The following is a 19,461-nucleotide window of genomic DNA, read 5'->3' on the forward strand; positions in this document are numbered from 1 at the left end:
CCTGCTACACTATTGCTCTGGACCTAAGTGTGTAGTTTTTACATGCCAATCACCTCAATAAAATGGTTAGAAGAAAAGAAAATTATCTAGGAACTATCAAAAAGCATGAGAGACCCAGTGTCCCAGCGCCTGCCTCTGACTGCTGCTTGCTGAGGGTTAAGGGTCGGTCTGCCTGACCCCAGACCTGTGCTGCTCTGCTCCACAGAACTGGAAATGCAAGACTCTATCTGCCCCCAGGAGACTCCACTGATCATGTTTCCTCTGCCCTGCTCTCCTCTTTGATGCAACTTTGAATGAAAATTCCAGTTTCCAGAATTCTTAGGGTATATATTCTAGGGACCCTTCTTTGTGTTAGACCTGTGAGGATCAGATGGTTGAAAGAAAAGAATGATCAGAAAAGGATGATCAATCAGATGAGTGAAAGAAAAGAAGAACTTCAGTAGAACTGGTGGGAGGTGGGGGGAGTTGGTGGAATCTAAGAAGGAAGACACCAGGGCAACCTTCCTAGGTAGTGAACCAGGCATTCCTGGTTACTCTTCCTGGTTCTTTCCTCTGGGGAGGAAGAGCCAGTCACGAAGTTAACAAATTTAAACAAGGGGTTTAAATCATGATGATCTGTTTATTTTTCTAACCAATAAAAATCAACTCAGGCATCCTTCCAAAGTATAAGCTTTCTGCATGCTAATTGGCTATGAAGTGAGTGATATGGAACAAACTGCAGCCAGCCGAGAGGTTCAGGGGCAGAAGGCCATATACGTGGGGGCTTCGGAGAACACTTTCTCTCAGAAACAGCTTTGCTTACATGCTCTTACATACTCTGATAACAATTTTATGGAGAAAAATTTTACATTTTGTTTGTTGTAACCCTGAGCAGGAGCAAGAGAAAGTCCTGCCACCTTTCTCGCCACTGAAACAAATTATGCAATGTGGTTCTGTTGATTTGAGATTGCGTTACCTTCACCAAGTAATATGAGAATAGATGACATGATCTAATGGTAGAAATTTTAGAAATACCAACCAGGGTAAATGAAAATTACATGCACCTTTATTTCAATCCACAATAATTAGTATTGCCAGAATGATTACATTTTCTCCAGTTTTTTATCTCTAAGAATATAAATGGATATAGAAGAGAAGTAGACTAGCGATGTAATTATACTGTAAATTCAATCTCTAACACTGACTTTAAAGTGGAAATATTTAAAATAATTGCACAATATTCCATCTTTGTAACTGCTTTTTTAAAAAAAAAATCACTGACTAATTTCATATGACAGAGTCTCAGGCATAAAATTATTTTTAATTATAGGTTTAAACATTTGAAAACCCGTGGCTAAGTGTCAGCAGATAGTTTCAGAAAAGTTGTACAACTTATATTTCTACAAGGATTTTATGAGGTTGCCCATTTATCTTATTCTTGTCAGCACTGAGCCCTAGCAAAGGGATTCTTCTTTTCCAATACAACAAGAGAAAACTATTGTCCAATTGCTGCTTGCCCGCTTGTTCTTTCTTTCTCTCTCTTTCTCTCTCTCTCACACAACTAGTGGTGCTCAAGGCTTACTCCTGGCTCTGTGCTCAAGAACTATCCTGGCCATGCTCGGGGGCCACAAGGGGTGCTGGGGATTAAACCAGGTTGTTTGCATGCAAGGCAGTGTGCTGTACTATCAGGTCAATGTACCTCATGTGCTGTGTACTATCTCTCCCACCTCTAATTTAAATTTATTAGATACCCAATGGTGAGAACTTTTCATGTTTCTTTAGAAATGTTTTCCACGTGTTTTCCACTTGTTTGATCAACTGCCCAATTTATATCTACCGATTCATTTTTGAAATACATCTTTAAGTATAGACTAATAAATTTTATTTAGGATTCTTCTATTGCTTTATGTGCAGTAAGATTATTCCTCGGTTTGGAATTCATTATTGTGATTTATTATAAAAAAACATTCATTTGGTCTTTTAGACCACCAAAATCTATTTCTCACCCCTATATGGTTTTTATCACAGTTTTCAGCTAACAGCTCCCCGAAGATTTTAACTTTCCCAGTTGAGAGTGAGAAAAGTGTCCTTTGGTACGTAAGGGAAGTGACACTTTCAGAAGTACCTAACAATGAAGGTTGCTTTTGAGGGGAAGCGCCCTGTGATAGTAGCATTGGAACTTCCATTCCCACCTGCAGACTTTCTGGAGGGAGAGAGAAGCCAGTGGTTGTGTTCAAACGCCAAGGACCAATGACTTCACCAGTCCTGCCTAAGGAATGAAGCCTCCATTAAGACCCAACAGCAAAGACTTTGAACAGTTGCTGGACTGGGGAATCAAAGAGCAACTGGGCGCTGCCTCGCCAGACAACAACCTTTGTTTGGGACCTCATCTCATCTCTCCTGTCATCTGATTGTTGATTCTTCCAGTGTCCTTTGCAATATACTGGTGACCTTTTTTGGACTTGAGTTCCCAGTTCTGTGAGACTTCCTCACAAATGTATCAAATTTAGGAGGGGGTACTGGGACCCCGTGATTGGCAGCCAGCCTCTCAGCAGCACAGTGGTAGGAGGCTTGCAGCTTGCAGCGGGCACTGCAGCGGAGGCTGAGCCCTACACCCAGGGGCCGTGACGGAAGGGGTCAGAAGTGAGTTGAATTCTCAGACCTCCTGCTGGTGTAAGGGCACTTCATGCTGCTGCCACAGCGGGCTCGGTAACTCCAATTCCTGGAAGCACAGCCCACGCCAAGGCTTCCCCGTGCTCCACCACGTACAGGCAGTCCCGTCGCTCTGGGGATGCGCGTTCACTGTCACTCCAGCAGGCCTGGTGATGGGCATTGTGCTGAAAGCTATTTAAGTTCAGTCGGATGATTAATGACTGAGGATCAGCAGCTTTGGATACAAAACACTGAGAGAGTGGCACGTTGACAAAATATTGGGGGGAGAGTAATCCAGCTGGTGCCAGATGTGATACACAGAGAATGCCAGCCAGCATGTCAGCGCTACAGAGAAAGGCATGAGGCTGGCTATTCTTTCAGTCTTGGCCTCATGCAACACGAGTAAATAGGTTTTGCTTCTCTCTCCACCCCCCACTCCTTGCACCCTCATTTGCTTTCCCTGCAAGTTTTGTTCACAGTCTGCTTCATTTGACAGGTAATCTTCAGACTTACAAATAAAAACATTGCACATGGCTAATAGATACTTGACTAAGCTGGGCACTAGATTGTCTTCAATATTCTTTTCTGAGGTAATACCATGACCATTCTCAAGATTTTGAAAAAGACAAAAAAAAGATCTGATCATTTATGCCACGGCGCAAGGCAAGCCACTGGCAACACTGTCTTGGTCTTAGGGTGATGCCACCGCTTGGCTGAATGCACTCGTTTTGAATAGGTTCCACACAGCATGAATCCAACTCAAATGCTCTCAAGAAAGTCCAGCTTCCTGGCCTTTTAGCCAAGGCCCCTGCACCCAGCACATGAAATTTCCTTCGGGGTAGCCTGGGCAGGAATGGCATTAGGATTATATAGCACGGGAGACACATCAGGAGTTCAGGACCAAAGCAGAAATGGGAAGATACGAGAATAAGCAGACCAAGGGTTAGGAATGGGAACAGAGTGCAAGTCTAGAGATATGTCTGTGGTGCAGCTACAGCTATTTTTCTAGGCTTGTGGGTAGAGAATCAGGGAGGGATGGAAAAAAGTTGGTGTAAGCAACAGAATTTGACCTGACATTGTGTACAGATGTGCAGTGGGTAACTGTGACAAAACCAGCCTTACCGGGGCAGCTAAGGCTTCTTCTGGGTATGCTCTCCAGCAGAAAGTGCAAAGACCAATAGGCATCTGAGTACCTTCTTTCTTGACCTCTAGCCTCAGAATCATCCTCAGGTATCCAGATCATCCAATAAACAGATAATTAAAACGGATGGAGCGATAGCACGGCAGGTAGGGCGTTTGCCTTGCACTCAGCCGACCTGGGTTTGATTTCTCCGTCCCTCTCGGAGAGCCCGGCAAAGTACCACAAGTATCCTGCCCGCACGGCAGAGCCTGGCAAGCTACCTGTGGCATATTTGATATGCCAAAAAACGGTAACAAGAAGTCTCACAATGGGGACATTACTGGTGCCTACTCGAGCAAATCGATGAACAACTGGATGACAGTGCTACAGCGCTGTCTGATTAAGCATCATGCACTCTTTCTTAAAGCAGAGACTTGAAATTAGTAAATTCCTGATCAAAGATAAATTATGAGTAAAGGGTAGGCCGTGTGAAAGGCGAAAACCCAACCGCTGTGCTATCGCTCCAGCCCTATAGCACAGCGGTTGGCCTTTTGCCTTTCACGTGGCCTACCCGAGTTCAATTCCTCCGCCCCTCTCGGAGAGCCCAGCAAGCTACCGAGAGTATCGAGCCTGCACAGCAGAGCCTGGCAAACTACCCCGTGCATATTGGATATGCCAAAAACAGTAACAATAAGTCTCTCAGTGAGAGACGTTACTGGTGCCCGCTCAAACAAATCGATGAGCAATGGGATGACAGTGATGAGTAAAGGAATCCATTTCTAGAGAGAGCTCCCCTGGGGTTTGTTTAGAATCACTGTAGCTGAGTGTTACTTGCTCCTTCTGCACCCACAGTAAGACTCACACAGTGCTGGGCTCTCTTGGCTGAGGGTAGCCTCACTTCTTTGTCTGCAGAGGGAGAAGAGTTTAACTGGGTGTATCTGTAGAATGGCAGAGTGTTTGCTCTCCCCCCATCCTTGGATCCTCGTCATGGTCTTTTCATTGAGTACCATCGGCCGGCTCACTGCAGAACCAGCTCTGCTGGTTATGCCGACCTGGTGTAGGGGCTCAGGTAGCCCTTGTGATGTAGTAGTGAGGTTCACTCCTCTAGCACCTGGGAGTATCTACTGTTTTAAGACTCTTTCTTGGGGGAAAGTGAACTGACAGTAAAAGGGGCTGGAGGGATAGCACAGCGGGTAGGGCACTCGCCTTGCACATGGCCGATCTGGGTTCGATTCCCAGCATCCCATAGGGTCCCCTGAGCACCACCAGGGGTAATTCCTGAGTGCAGAACTGGGAGTAACCCCTGTGCATCGACGGGTGTGACCCAAAAAGCAGGGGGGAAAAAGGTGTGAACAAATGACAAATCATGGATGACTTTGAGAACCTCCTTTCAGTAGCTGCAATCAAACAGAAGCTTGAGCACAGCTGCCACCCCCAATCTTCAGTCCCTTCCTGACTGCCACCATTAACTGATGCTGAGTCCTAAGAATGACTTCCAACACAATTTTATTTTTCCTCAAATATGAAAGCACACTGTAACTTGATGGATGAACCCTAAGAATCCCTACATTTCACACGCTATTACTTGCTGCAATGAGAGAGGCTCTGAATGGGCTGACAAGAAATCTGTGAAGGTCACCCCAAGAGACCCTGGCAGGCTCTCAGACCTCTGTGCTTGGAAAGGAGTTGGTGTGAGCAGTCAAGTGCCAATCCCCAACAACACCCCACCTCCCCCAAAGAGCTGGGGCTCAAAACAGCTGCCAAATAACTACTCTTGGAGAATCCCATTTGCTGTTTATGTTACCCTTGACATGGTCCACTTGAAGGTCAGAAAAGAGAGTATTAAAAACATGGCTAATTTAGCACAAAGAGTGCTGGGTGTCTGGGAGGATCCTGCCTCGGAACAGAGAGAGTGTTCATGGTTCCAGGATTCCCCCTGGCAAGAGGAAATGCAAGTCTGGGGGAAAGTAAAGCAAGGTTGAGTCCAGAGTCTAAGCCAAGTGCCGAATCCTGGGGGCACCCAGCCTGCTGCAGCGCCCCCGCCTGGCCTCTGCCTCCTGGGATTAATTCCAAAGGTGTCCTCTCCCCTCTCCTGCAGACTGAATCTCCTCTCACTAGCAGAGTGACAGGTAGGATCCTGCGGTGGAGGATGTTTAAGTTCTAGTGTTCCAAGAGACAAGTTAGCCTTGGGCTCTGAGGACTGGGTCACTGTCGGGAAAGTGAAGCTGCCCCCCTGGAGACTATGGACAGGGGAAGGAGGCAGGACCTGAGGCCAAAGCAAGTCCTTAGCCGTCACCATCACAAGTCAGTTCTCTAGGAGTACTTTCACCAACCCTCTAACATCCAGAAAAGACTAGTTCCAGCACCCTAACTAAGAAGCTCCTAAAAGACCCTCTGCCAGATCCACCCAGTTAGGTTGCTTGCAGATTTGGACCCCAAGAGCACTGTGAGGGAACCCATATGTGCTACTGTTTTTATGTCACCAATTCTTATGTAAGGCATTACGCAGAGAGTAGAGGACCAGCACGCCTTCCCAGGAGGGACATTGAGTCTTCCCCAAGAAGAAAGAACTGTCTATCCAATGTTTTAGTTGTTTTCCTTTTTAGACTGGAAGTGCCTCCTGTTTTCAGTAGCTTCCTGGTTGCAATAGCCCCCCTCTTTCTGTTTTTCTATGCCAGAGTTGCCAAATTTCTCTAGCTCTACTGACTGCTTTGAAACTCAGCACCCTAATAAAAATCCTTTAAAAATTCTGCAAACAGGCAGAAAACATCTCCCATTGTACTCCAGGTTGTTGCCGAGACCCCAGGATGGGTAGCATTTTCCACTCTGGGAAACTCTGTTCCATACCAGCTTCAGCCACAACGGCAGAGCAATCACACATAGCCTGGCTGGCATGTGCGCACACATCCACGAACAGATGTGCTCACACATAACTTCCTTTCTACATGTCCCAAGAAAAAGAACTTGTGAATTGAAAGTGGAGAAATTGCATTTATCTAAACCATAAGAACATTATGAAGAGGCAATAGGATATTAGCTGACTTTCCCATGCCTTAACTGCAAGTAGTCAGAATCCACTTAAATATCCAATTTAAGGAATGCACGACATTAGTGTATAAGTGATCTTAATGTGACGAACAGAGGCTCAAAAGTTGTTCACATCATGCTTACTGTCAGATAATCTTTTTAAAAAAATCTCGTACTCACCTGCCAGAATATGCTATCTATTGTGTTTCCAAGAAAACCATCACGACCTTCGGAAGACACCAGTTTAGGGCCAAGAATTGTCATGAATTCATCGAAATCCACCTGGCCATCCCCTGGAAGGAGAAGATACAAATATGAGTGAAAACTGGCCCTGCTGCCCAATGCAATCTACTTCTTCATGCTTCTAACCTTGGAAGGGATTCAATCAATAAAATAGTGTTGCTATCATGGAGCATATTCTAATCATTTGTCCATATTTCTATCTAAATGCCCAACCAGTTCCTCCCATGCCCACGGCCACATTCGTACCTACTCTATTTCCTGGACCTCGCATAGCTAGAGAGATAGAAAATAATAGATGCATTTTGATCTCTTCCTTATCACCCACATAAAAATCACAGCATTACTGACTTCACCTCTTAAGTACCTGTGGTCGCTGTATCTTCCTCATTAACTCAACTGTTAATCCCCAGGCTGAAGTTGTGGTGGGGAAATGTGTCCAATAATCCAGTTGTAAATATACTGCTTTCCTGCCCTCACCCTCTCCTTACTCTCTCCCACACTGCCTGAATTTACTTACCTCGTGACATGAGCATGCAAGACAAATAGAGGTGTCCGAGGCAGGGAGCTCTGACACCTCCATTCTAATGCTTCCCCCATTTGTCTACCAGCTTAACCGCAGCTCATTCTTTAAGACTGAGATGAAATGTTAGGTTCTCATTCTGTTATATTTCCCAGGACCCATCCTCATTTCACTGGACAATTAGTCACGCTTACTTCTGTTTATCCTAATGTAATATATATTGACTGTAGAAATAAACAGTCTCCCCCTCTCAGTCACCAAGTCCATACCTACCTCCTACCTGGAGGGAGAGCTCAACAAGTTCAAGGACCCAGTAGGAACATCTCTGTATATTGGCTATCAGATGGTAGCCAGGAGAGTAAATGAATAATATCTCTTGCTCGACTTTGCTTTGCTCAGCTTAGTATCCAGTCGATCTTTCAGTTCAGGACTGACACTGACCAAAAGATGGACTTGAGCCAACTTAGACAAAAGCACACCTTTCAGGCATTGTCCAAGCTTCAACAGGGCATCACTGTGATATTCTGTATCCCTGGGACTTCACAAAAGGGCATCTCACCAAAGAGCTTACAACCTTTTGACACCAACAATATGAAGCCAGCCCAGAAATCTGCAAATGTGTTTGCCAAAAGATGGGCACATCAATCCACTCTCAGAGTGCAAGAGGCTCGGAGAACTATCATTCAAAACTTATTTCAAATAGCTGAGTAGATATAATAATCAAGATCCCCATAATTCAGAAAAGACAGTTCAGGAACTGAGCACAGTGGATATAAAACTTTTTTTGAGGATAGGAAAGTATAGCATATTGGTGGAAAGAAAATTGATGCATCTTAAAGACAGAAAAGGGAATCTAAACTTTCACCTTCATGGTCCTTACAAGAATGCTGATCAAACAACTGTTACCTTCTTGCCTTTCACATTGGCAAAGAATTCTAAAGAAAACTCTACTCAATGCTGGCAGAAAGATATTTGAAGAAGATGAACACTCTCTTATGCATTCTTGGTGTTCTCATCCGAGGCATAAACTGAAAATACTAAAGATGCTATTATATGCTGACTCCTTATTGTCTATTAATTTTGTGTTTTTAAGTGAGATTTTAACATATAACACTAGTTTCAGGCATACAACATAATGATCCAATACAGCATAATTGACAAGTTACCAAACTAAGAATTACACCCCTGTATTATTTGTTCACTTTGTAATAATTGCACTTTTAAGGAAAATAAAGTTTACTTATTTTCCTTATAGATCATTCCTATAAATGATCTCAAATGCATACCAAGATGTCAACTCAGAGAACAATCTAGAATTTTCACAAGGGGAGGGAGAGGAGAATAGTCAAATGTCATGTGACTCCAACCAGGCACACAAACACACTTGCTTGTCATATTCATTCACCCTCACCACCTCAAATCACCTTGACTTGTCACAGCATGTGCAAGAGTTTCAATTAACCCAGTGTCACCCCCAATGAGAGCGAACATGATTCTTAGGGAACAATTGTTTGTGGCCCTCACACCTGTGCATTATAATTTCATGAAGGTGGAAACTGAAGAATAAAATGCCATGAAAAAACCTGGATAGGGTGGCATTAAAAAACCAATAACCCAAAAGGAAGAAGGTAGAGAACCACTGTCCAGAAGATGAGTCAGCCATTATGCCTGTTGTTTTGGAGGTCCTCCCTCCAGAATAGTAGATCCTAGCAGTGGGCATTGCCCAAATCTGACCCACCACATTCCCTGGGAGAAGTGAATCAAGGCAGAAGCTCAGAAACCCAGGACCTTAACTGACCATGTCACATGTCTAGTTCCTGGTCAGGGTGTATTGGCACTTCTCTCTCCCACTGAGCAGTCTACAGGGAGGTGGTCCCTCAGTTCTCGGGATATTCCAAAAGTAGGAGAGTAAGACCACTCACCTCACAGGGGCCAGGCGTACCTCTGCTTCCACAGATTATCTGGGGGCTGGGCCATGACAAACTGTCTGGAACACCCAAGCCCTCCCCCAGCTACCCTGGAAGGAAATCAGGAACCTGGAACCGAGCGGCTAACTGAAACACAAATTTCTCTCTGCAGCTCAGTTATTGCTAAGTTGGTAATAACTACATTTGTAAGGTTTAAAAATAGAAAGGAAATCATCTCCAATGCAGACCGAGATGTTTGCTCTAAGACCAGCTGGGAAGTATTCTTACTTTATCATTCAGAAAAAAAGAAGGACTAGAGATAGTACAAGGGTTAAAGTATTTGTGTTCCATGTAGCCAACATGCTACATGTTAGTCCCTGGCACTACATATGGTCCCCTAAGCACCACCAGGAGTCACTTCTGAGCACAGAGTCAGGAAGAGCCCCTGAGCACCACTGGGTGTGACCCAGCCAGAGCCCCACTTGCCCCCACCCCCATTAGAAGAATGATTCCATAATGGCCAACGGTAAATATTTACTCAACACTTTCAGTGCAGCAGACACTGAGCTCAGGGCTTTCTTGATGGCTTCGACCCACGTGGTTATGAGTTGCTTTCTCCTTTCACACTGCACCCCGAGAAAGCTTCAGCAGGAAGCTATAGGAAGTATCCAAATCAGAACCTCACAGCTTATAGCGACAGCACAGCAGCTCAAGTCAGAATCCTAGAAACAAACTTCCACCTGGACCCCCTCCCCTCCGAGTCGGAGACTTCGGCATTAGTTGCGTGGGTTTAGAGTTCTTTCCAAAGCTCAGATACCTCTTCTACTATGTGGGAATTGGGGGAGACGGCCTTCTGAAACAGCCAGGCAACATCCATGCAATGTCCATCTCCTAAATGCTATTTGTTCCCCAAATCAGGTCCCAGCTGGCTCCACACAGCACCCCTCTTGCATCAAAGTGAAGCATCTAGTGAATAAGGTTGAGGGCCACCCCAGACTATCTGGGACGCACGTGGAGCCCAGACAAAGGTGAGTGGTCTTGGGCCTTCTGAAGTGCTCCCCCCTGAGATTTCACAGCACATGATAGATTTTGAACCCCCCACACTTCACGTGGTCAAATAGTTCTATGAATCTTGGACAGGCAAGTCACTGGGAAGCTGAGAGTGGAATTCACTCCTCTAGTCTCACCCTCCCTCCTTGAACTTCCAATATCATGATCCACTTAGCAAGAAATACCGAAGCTACGCTGCTAAGGACTGTGTCTCGCTGCCTCCCACTGCTATGTAAGTCAAAGTAATGAACTTGAACTAGGGCAGGAAGCTGCAGGAGGCCGAGGTCTGCACAACATTCATTAAGACCAGCCAGCTGAAAATTTCTCCAAGTGGTAAAATAATAATAAAAATCATTGCACAATAAAGGGAAGTGGGAGGAATACAGAAATCAAAGGACAGGCTCAGAAGGGCAGGAGGAAGACAAGTTAAGAGGAAGCAAAAATATCCCTCTGAGGTGCTGCTCCAATCAATTAGCTGACTTCTGGCGCACACCCCAATGAGGGCCCAGGGGAATGCATGCAAACCATGGGAGAGAGAGGCAGAGCACAGGCTCATGGGCAGGGAACTTGCCGTCTGTCACTTGGGGAAGCACCAGGTCTTGGAACTCACCTACAGGCAGGGCAGGAGAGGGGTCAAGGAGCCTAGTAGGAAACTCTCAGCCCTTTGGTAGGGAGATTTAGAGGGAGGAGGGTTCCCACAAGCTGAGAACAGAGATGAGGAGGATGAAGCTATGGTGGAACATCAGGAAGTAGGGAGCACAACCGGCATGGGTGTGAGGTCCCACTGCATGCTGGGTGATTGTGGGAAAAGAACAAGAGATGAGAAGAGCCCATTGGTCCTTGGTGCAAAGTGGATGAAAGGATCTGCAGAGGGGGAGAGAGAACATCTCTCCAGCCCTACAAAGATGAGCCAGACTTGGGGTTAGAGGTGCTGGGGCCAGTGTTCCTAAGAGTGTGGGAAAGATGGGGCTGGAGCGATAGCACAGCGGGTAGGGCATTTGCCTTGCATGCAGCCGACCCAGGTTCGATTCCCAGCATTTCATATGGTCCCCCAAGCACCACCAGGAGTGATTCCTGAGTGCAGAGCCAGGAGAAACCCCTGAGCGTCGCCGGTTGTGACCCCAAAAGCAAAAAGAAAATAAGAGTGCAGAAATGTCAGGCTCTCTAGGGGGAAGAAGAAAAGATGGAAGGGAGAGGCAATTCCGGTAGAACAGACTGGAAGGGCAGCAACCGGGAAGAGGTGACTATGACTTTGGTTTGATTCTGGGATGCTGGACAGTGGAACTGTAAAAGAACATTCGGGAGATACTCACATCCGGGTAAATGCTGGGTGAGGCTTCAACTGCTGGACCCTCTGACCCTGCCAACTCCTCCTGTGGTCTCAAAAGTTGACTCTCCAGTTTAAAATAAAGCGAAATACAAAACTGTATCATGATAAGACACATTTTGGTTTAAAGAGGAGGGACACAGGGGTTGGAGAGATCATACAGGAGGGAGGGCGCTTGCCTTGCACTTAGCCAACCTGGGTTTGATCCCCAGCACCCCAGATGGTTCCCTGAGCCCTGCCAGGAGTGATTCCTGAGCACAGACCCAGGAATAAACTGTGAGCACTGCCAGGTATGTCCTCCTCCAAATAAAATCATAATCATCATCATCATCATCATCATCATCATCCCATTGATTGTCAAATTTCTCGAGCGGTTTCAGTAAGGTCTCCATTTGTCCTAGCACTGAGATAAAATAAAATAAAATAAAGAGGGGGCATTAAGGAGAATATAAATCCTTACTTGCTTGGATAATAATTTCACAAAATTATTTGGACATAAACCTGGGGAACTCCTCCCCTCTGGAACAAAAAAAACCTGCAACATCTGGCCATGTACTTACCCTCTGACAAAACTACTAATAGCAGTTCTGGGCAGCAGGGCACAGGAATAAGTTTTCTCACTCCATCTATTTTTATACTTTCTGATATTTGAATCACTTTTTATATTCTTTGCTTTGAAGCAAGGTGCTGCCTCGGTTCTGGAAGTCTGGGGGTCTCTTAACTCCGCTTCCTCATGGAGTTGCCATGCCTCCAACTCCCCTGCATCCTGAGACATGCCATCTTCCTCCAGTAGGAAGTGCAGTCCCAGCAACATGCAGCCGGGGCCTTTGGGAGCTCCAGGAACCCCATCCCACAAGTTTCTGAAGGACTGCCAGACACCAAGCCCCACGTTTTCCAAGTGTTTTCTAGCACACAACCATGCAGAGAAGATGCTTTTATTTCTGCTTTACAGTAGAGCGGGAACTGCTGGTGAACCAGAATAGAGAAATCAAGGTTATGGGTAGTAGGTGTGGCAGGGGTTGGTGGCACCTCCTCAGGCTCTTTCTGCCCCCTTTCACCTCTCCCCTGCAAAGGAGAGTGAAGGTTCTCAGGATGTGTTTAAAGTTTGTGCTCCCATAGAGCCCACGGCTGAGGAAGCTTCTCCTCTATCAGATCTAGCCTCACCAAATTGAATCCAAAATCATTTCCTCCCCTTTTCTTTACAGGGACATAGGCATGAACAAGGTGAAACAGCACAGGGCCCTCTCCTTCCCATTCCGAGTGCTCTGATGGACTCAGCCCCTGAGGCAATGCAAAGGGTCAAGGGCAGATGGACCTGGCCATCTTTCAAGTTCAAACTCTCCTGTTCCAAGAGATGCAAGTGGTTATGGAGGGCATTTAGAGGGGGAAAAAATTGTAATAACTACAGAAAAACTTTCAGGACTCAGAAAAAATAAGAGAGAGAGAGAGAGAAGAGAGAGAGAGAAGAGAGAGAGAGATATTTCTTCCTGCTGTGGAGCTTGTGACATAAGGAAAAGATAAAAACTCACAGAAGTTCTGAAAGCAGAGGGTGCCCACCAACTGCTTGGAAGACGAGAATATTCTGAAGCTCAGGTCCAGGGGAGCAGATGGAAACATCGAAGGGGTGGGCCCTGCAGTCTGCACTCTGGGAAGGGGGCATTTGGCGGGGCCAGAAATGGCAGAAGCAGTACCCAGTCTGCCCAAGCGAAGACCCAGGTCCTGTACAACCTCCAATCCTGGGTAACCAACTCCAGAGTGCTGGTTGGGACCCACTGACAGGAAATTGCTGCGGTACTTGGGAAACCTAACATCTGGTCCTGTCTCTTGTCATCTTTCCCCCTCTGCCTTCTGGCCCCCTTCCAACCTCCATTCACAGGCGCATGGGCAGGAGTTCCAGCACCTTCTGGGGAGTGCCCCGATCAGGGGAAACGGCAGGAGCCCAGAGAGCAGTGCATGCTGGGAGTTGTCTTTTTTTTTTCCCCCCTTCTGCCTCCTCAGATCAATTCTCCTCATTAGGCTTTTCTCAGTCAATTCTTGTCATGAGATTCAGAGAACCGCCAAATGGAAGAGGAAAACCACCCAGCCCCCGCTGGGATTCTTTCACTGAATCTTTACTGAGACCAGGAGGTGCCTGCTGCAGCCTCATAGCTGGAGGACCCTAGAATCCAAGAGGAAGAGCAGGTGATCCGGGACACCCTCCCATATTCGGGTGACTGTCCAGCACATGGACCCCTGAAAGCTAAGGGGCAGATGTCCTCACTACCTCCCAAACTTGGTCACTGCTAAGGAGACGAGAAGGGTGAAGAAATGCCTGCTCTGTGCTGCAGATGGAATGATGGAGTAAGAGCTCGTTCAGAAGAAGGGGCAAAAGAGGAAAAACAAGAGGCTGAGGAAGGAGTGGAAGGCAGCAGACCCCATGGGAACAATATGCAAGGGCACTCACTGCCAGGGTACTCGAAAAAAACAAGGTCTATTTGGGATCCATTGGCAGGAAACTGCCGTTTCTAACTCAAGCCAACAAATATTTATCCGCACCCGTTACGTGGCAGCCACAGAGCAAAGCCCCGGGGGAAATCGCGGTGAAAGTGAGGACACCGGCATCGCCCTCTCGGAAATTGGAGTTCAGCTGGGGAGGGAGGCAAACCAGCAATCACCAGTGCGCATTCTGCAGGGACCAGGAAACGCTGCAGAAGAAACACGCAGGCGCATTCCGAGGACAGGGTCTCAAGGCGGGAGGCCGACAAGGAAATGCACCGGGTGCCAGGAGAAGTATGAGAAGCTCCATTCCTGTCCACGGGGCAGTCATCCTTCTTAACGCCTGCTCTCTGAGAGATGTTTTAGGACCCAAAATAAATTAGTAGAGTGGTGCGTACTCCACTAACACATACCCTGTGATAACAAGCAGGACACATGAAAGGCAGAACAGACAGGTCCCTGTCTAGGATACAAGTCAGAATCGACACAAGACGAACTTGCAAGTTATGCAACTTGACTCAGTGTGATCCTCTCTGAGTTACTTAAAAACAGAGCCTCGCATATTAATTGAATGTAAGCACACATAAGGGCTATTTGGCAAATATCTTCCGGAGGAAGCCGCTTCCGAAGCAGGAGTAAGTGGGAGCCACAGGGAGGATCGTGTGAATAACCCACGGCCTGACTTTAAATGCTCTAAATTGGAAAGGAAAGGAAAGAGATAAGAAAAGAAGATGACAGCGAGGAAAGACACGAGCCAAAGATGCCCATTCCACAAGGAAGAAAAATACAGGGGCTGGAGCCATAGCATAGCGGGTAGGGCGTTTGCCTTGCTCGAGGCTGACCTGGGTTCGATTCCCAGCATCCCATATGGTCCCCCGAGCACCGCCAGGAGTAATTCCTGAGTGCAAAGCCAGGAGTAACCACTGTGCATCGCCAGGTGTGACCCAAAAAGAAAAAAAAAGTACAAATAAAAATAATGTAAGGTACAAAGCATTTTCTGGAGCTGAGAGAACAGATTCGGAACAAGAGGCACAAATGTGTCACAGCTGCCATTGACTGTGAACTGTGCTGGGACGCTGCTAAGGTGTTTCATGGAAGGGACCTCATTAGCTTCTCACAGTAACACTGAATGGGTAGACACAAGTCCTGGTTGTGGTGCGGGACAGGGGCAAGCTGGATCTTAGGGACCCTGTGCAAGATCACACCCTTAATTGGAATAAGACCCGAATTTGAACCCCAGTTGATTCTGACTCCAAAGCCTTGGCTCTCCCCCTGTGCTTGCTTCCAAGACGATGGCTGACACAACACAGCTGCAAGGAGCAAATTATCAGCAATACCGAAGGCTATAGCAGTCAATACCTCCCAAAGCACTGGGGGCAGCTTACACAAAGGACTGTCTGCAACATTACAGAGAAACCTGCTAATTCTTGAGATCTGAAAATAAGTAGGCAACATTCTCGTACTCAAACAATATGCATTTAAGCAGACATCCCCAAGCCTCCCTACAATTGAAAAAAAGTACTCTCCTCATTACTAAAAATTACAAATTACAAAAAAGTACCAGTTAAGTTATTGTTACTATAACAATAACAGGTCTCATTCCCCTGAATCTGAAAGAAGCCTCCAATTGTTGGGAAAGACGAGTAAGGAGAGGCTGCTAAAATCTCAGGGCTGGGACAAATGGAGATGCTACTGGCACCCTCTCGAGTAAATATACCTATGAACAACAGGATGAGAGTGATACAGTGATACAAATTAAGTAAAATAATCATAAGAACATTACATTTAGAGTTATAAATTCAAAGTTGTCCTCAGAGATAAATCCATCTGCCTTTCCCTGCTAGTTTTTGTTTTGTTTTGCTTTGGGACCAGACTTGGCTGTGCTAGGGCTTCCTCCTGGTTCTGTGCTCAGGCTTCACTTCTGGTGGAACTCCGGAGAGGGACCATATGGTGGTACCAAGGATTGAACTCAGGTGAGCTGCAGGCAAGGCAAGTCCCTTAGTGCTATACTATCTCTTTGGCCCACCAATCAGAGGTATATTGAAAGCATTCCCACACGGTAGCACAATCAATGTCCCGTTGTTCATCGATTTGCTTGAGTGGGCACCAATAATGTCTCCATTGTGAGACTTGTTGTTACTGTTTTTGGCATATTGAATACACCACAGGGAGCTTGCCAGGCAAGGGATGGAGGGACGGAGAAATCAAACCCGGGTCCGCCGCGTGCAAGGCAAAAACCCTTTCTGCTGTGCTATCGTTCCAGTCCATTCAAAGCATTAAAAATTAAAATTATTTTAAAATTTGAGGGGAAATGGATAGAAATGTTCAAAGAAATCTTAGAAAAATTAGAACTTAATAGGGATTAGATATAATAGAATTGGGCATAAATAATTGGGAAATAAACATATATATGTATATAATGGGACCATTATCTTAAAAGAGTCAATTATTTGGCAAAAATACACAAAAGTATGTGTTATTGGTATATTAAATCTAGAGGCTTCAACTAAAATCACAACTGAGAAAATATATGTAGCTATAAATGTATAAAGAAATAAAATGTTTGAGATGTTTTCTATAACTAAAAGCTAATATATTATAAATTTTGGCTTTATCAGAAAGGAACAATACACCAGTACCAATTTATGGAAAGTTAAAAAGCAACAGCATCAGACTGAAGAAACTGAAAAGTGATTTTTAAAAATTCTTTAAAAGCTTCTCAAGGGCTGGAGTGAGAGCATAGTGGGTAGGGCATTTGCCTTGTGCGCGACCAACTTGGGTTCGATTCCCAGCATCCCATATGGTCCTCTGAGCACCGCCAGGGGTGATTCCTGAGTGCAGAGCCAGGAGTAACCCCTGAGCATCGCCGGGTGTGACCCCCCAAAAAAACCAAAACTTCTCAAATGGGAAAAAAATGACATCTGAGTATTTTCATATTGTTGAAGAAGCAGATACTACCTACATATATAAACTGTTTCAGGATAAAGTAAAGTGAAATCAATATAACTGACAGCAAAAACACGGAAGGAAAACAATGCACTGACCTTATTCCTGGTTACTCACAAAATCCTACAGCCTGCACCATAAAATATCATTTAAAATGTTCTAAAAGTATAGACTGGTACAATCAAAAACATTTAACTGTAGGGCAGTTTATCATTAGAAAAATTGATAAATATTAATTGAATCAATGAATGCAATTTAAAGGGATCATTTCTATGGATATTGCAAAGGAACTGAGTGAAACATAACTCCCTTATGGACTTTTATTTTTAACTGGGAAAAATATGCTACTAAAAGACTGATTACGATCAAATTAACGGTGATTACTCCCACACGAGAAGGAGGGAGTTCCATTCAGGTAAGCAAGCCCCTCTGGATGCTTGCATTTCACTGTTATTTGCAAAGGTGCCTCCAACGTTATGACCTAAACTAAAAAGATAAAACAAGACAGCAAGGACGGAGAGACAAATTTTCACTTTTAAGAGGGTAGCGGGATTGTCTGTCTAGAAAATACAAATGATACCACTGTAATTCTGGGGCAGGGGGAATTTAGTCATGGAGGGTGGGTATCAGACACACATCTGAAAAAAATCAATGTTTTTCTTGTGTGGCAACAATAACCATTTAGAAACTGAACTCAAAAAAAGACTCAAGGAATTTTGGAGCAGAGAGCCACAGGGGCTCCTACCTATCTCTCCCTCCCTGCTTCTGCTCAACCCCCTCTCAAGAGAACACAAACCTGAGCAGAACGGGACGGGAGGGAAGGAAGGCAAGTAGGGGATGAACAGGGAAGGGAAGCGAAAGACGCATAAACCTAGAGCCCTGCAGGTTTCATTTCACCCAGAAGGACAGGAATTCCAAAGAAGGAACAATAGAACAGATGGGAGCTGACTGTCATTGAGCCGTTTCCATCTGCTAGACAATAAGCCTACAATGCCCACCATCAAGTTTGAGGTGGACTTATTCCATGTCCTGAATTCCAGGATCTGAACATAGTCTCACTCAGGGTCTACCAAGTGAACCAGAAAGCCAGCAATAATTATCAGTCATTAAAAATGAAAAGAAAAAATGAAATGAACCCCATTTCAATAAATGGACACAAAGAACGGGCCATATGAGCCAGAATAAAACTTGAAAGTGATGATGATGAGGGGCTCTCAGAAGAGTCAGTTTTTTGTTTTCTACTGTTTTGGTTCTTTGAGTCACACCTGGATTGCTCAAGGCTTACTCCTGGCTCTGGTCATGGACCACACAATGTTCTGGGAACCATATGGGGTCTAGGAATCTTACCCACAAGGCTGAACACAAGGCAAGTGCCTCACTCAATGTATTATCTCTCTGTCTAATAATTTGGAGGTGGAACATTTTTGTTCACTTGTTTTATTTATTTATTTATTTGTACCAACACCAGTGGTACTCAAGGCTTCCTCCTGGCTTAGGGATCATTCCTGGTGGTGCTCAGGGGACCATACATGACGTGGGGGACTGAACTGCAGTGAGTTGCATGCAAAGACCACGGGGCCTTAAAGGTGAGAGTTTTAAAAGCATTTAAAGAAAATTTCCAACAATGTTATAGAAAGAGTTTATGGTAAAGTTCCCAAATTAATTTAGAAGTTTAATGCAATTCTAGTTAAAAAAAAAAAAGACCTATGGAATGTTTTTGATGCTTTCCCAAAGATTCTTAGAGATATAAGCAGGCAAAGAAAAACTTTTAAAATAATCAGGACAACAATTCTGTCTATTAATAAAACCTGTTACAAAACCACAACAATATAACATTAGTGATAAAAGAATGAAGAGGTGATAACAAAAATAGGATTGTTCAGGTATAAGATTAAGTAAGAAAAATAATCAATAAGAAGAAGTGAGCAGGAATAAAAGTCTGACTTGTCAAATGGTGTGGGAAAGGTAGGTTAAGAGTTTTGGAAGAAATATGAGTTTTTCTCCTGACTTTATATTTCACTCTCAAACACTAATGACCCATTAGAGGAATATATAAGCAATACAAATCTCTCTGAACCTTAAAATCGATGAAAAGAAAACAGTAAAGTAAAGGCTCAGAGAGCTGACAAACTACTACATATATGTTAAAAGCATGAGAGATGAATTGAACACTTAGCCAAATGCCAGGGAAGCTGTATGCATGAATAAGGCAAAC

General features: G+C 45.0%; 1 protein-coding gene across 4 annotated transcripts in view; it reads right to left on the minus strand.

Moving 5' to 3' along the window:
- The window catches only part of CALN1 (calneuron 1), a 554,332-nt gene that overhangs the window by 182,395 nt on the left and 352,476 nt on the right, over nucleotides 1-19,461 (minus strand). For all 4 annotated transcript variants that reach the window (XM_055134277.1, XM_055134280.1, XM_055134281.1 and 1 more), the window contains one exon: nucleotides 6,959-7,071. In XM_055134277.1, coding sequence (XP_054990252.1) covers nucleotides 6,959-7,071 — 113 coding nt within the window. The remainder of the gene's footprint in view (nucleotides 1-6,958; nucleotides 7,072-19,461) is intronic.

The sequence above is a fragment of the Sorex araneus genome, chromosome 4 (genome assembly GCF_027595985.1).
Source record: "Sorex araneus isolate mSorAra2 chromosome 4, mSorAra2.pri, whole genome shotgun sequence".
Lineage (NCBI taxonomy): Eukaryota > Metazoa > Chordata > Mammalia > Eulipotyphla > Soricidae > Sorex > Sorex araneus.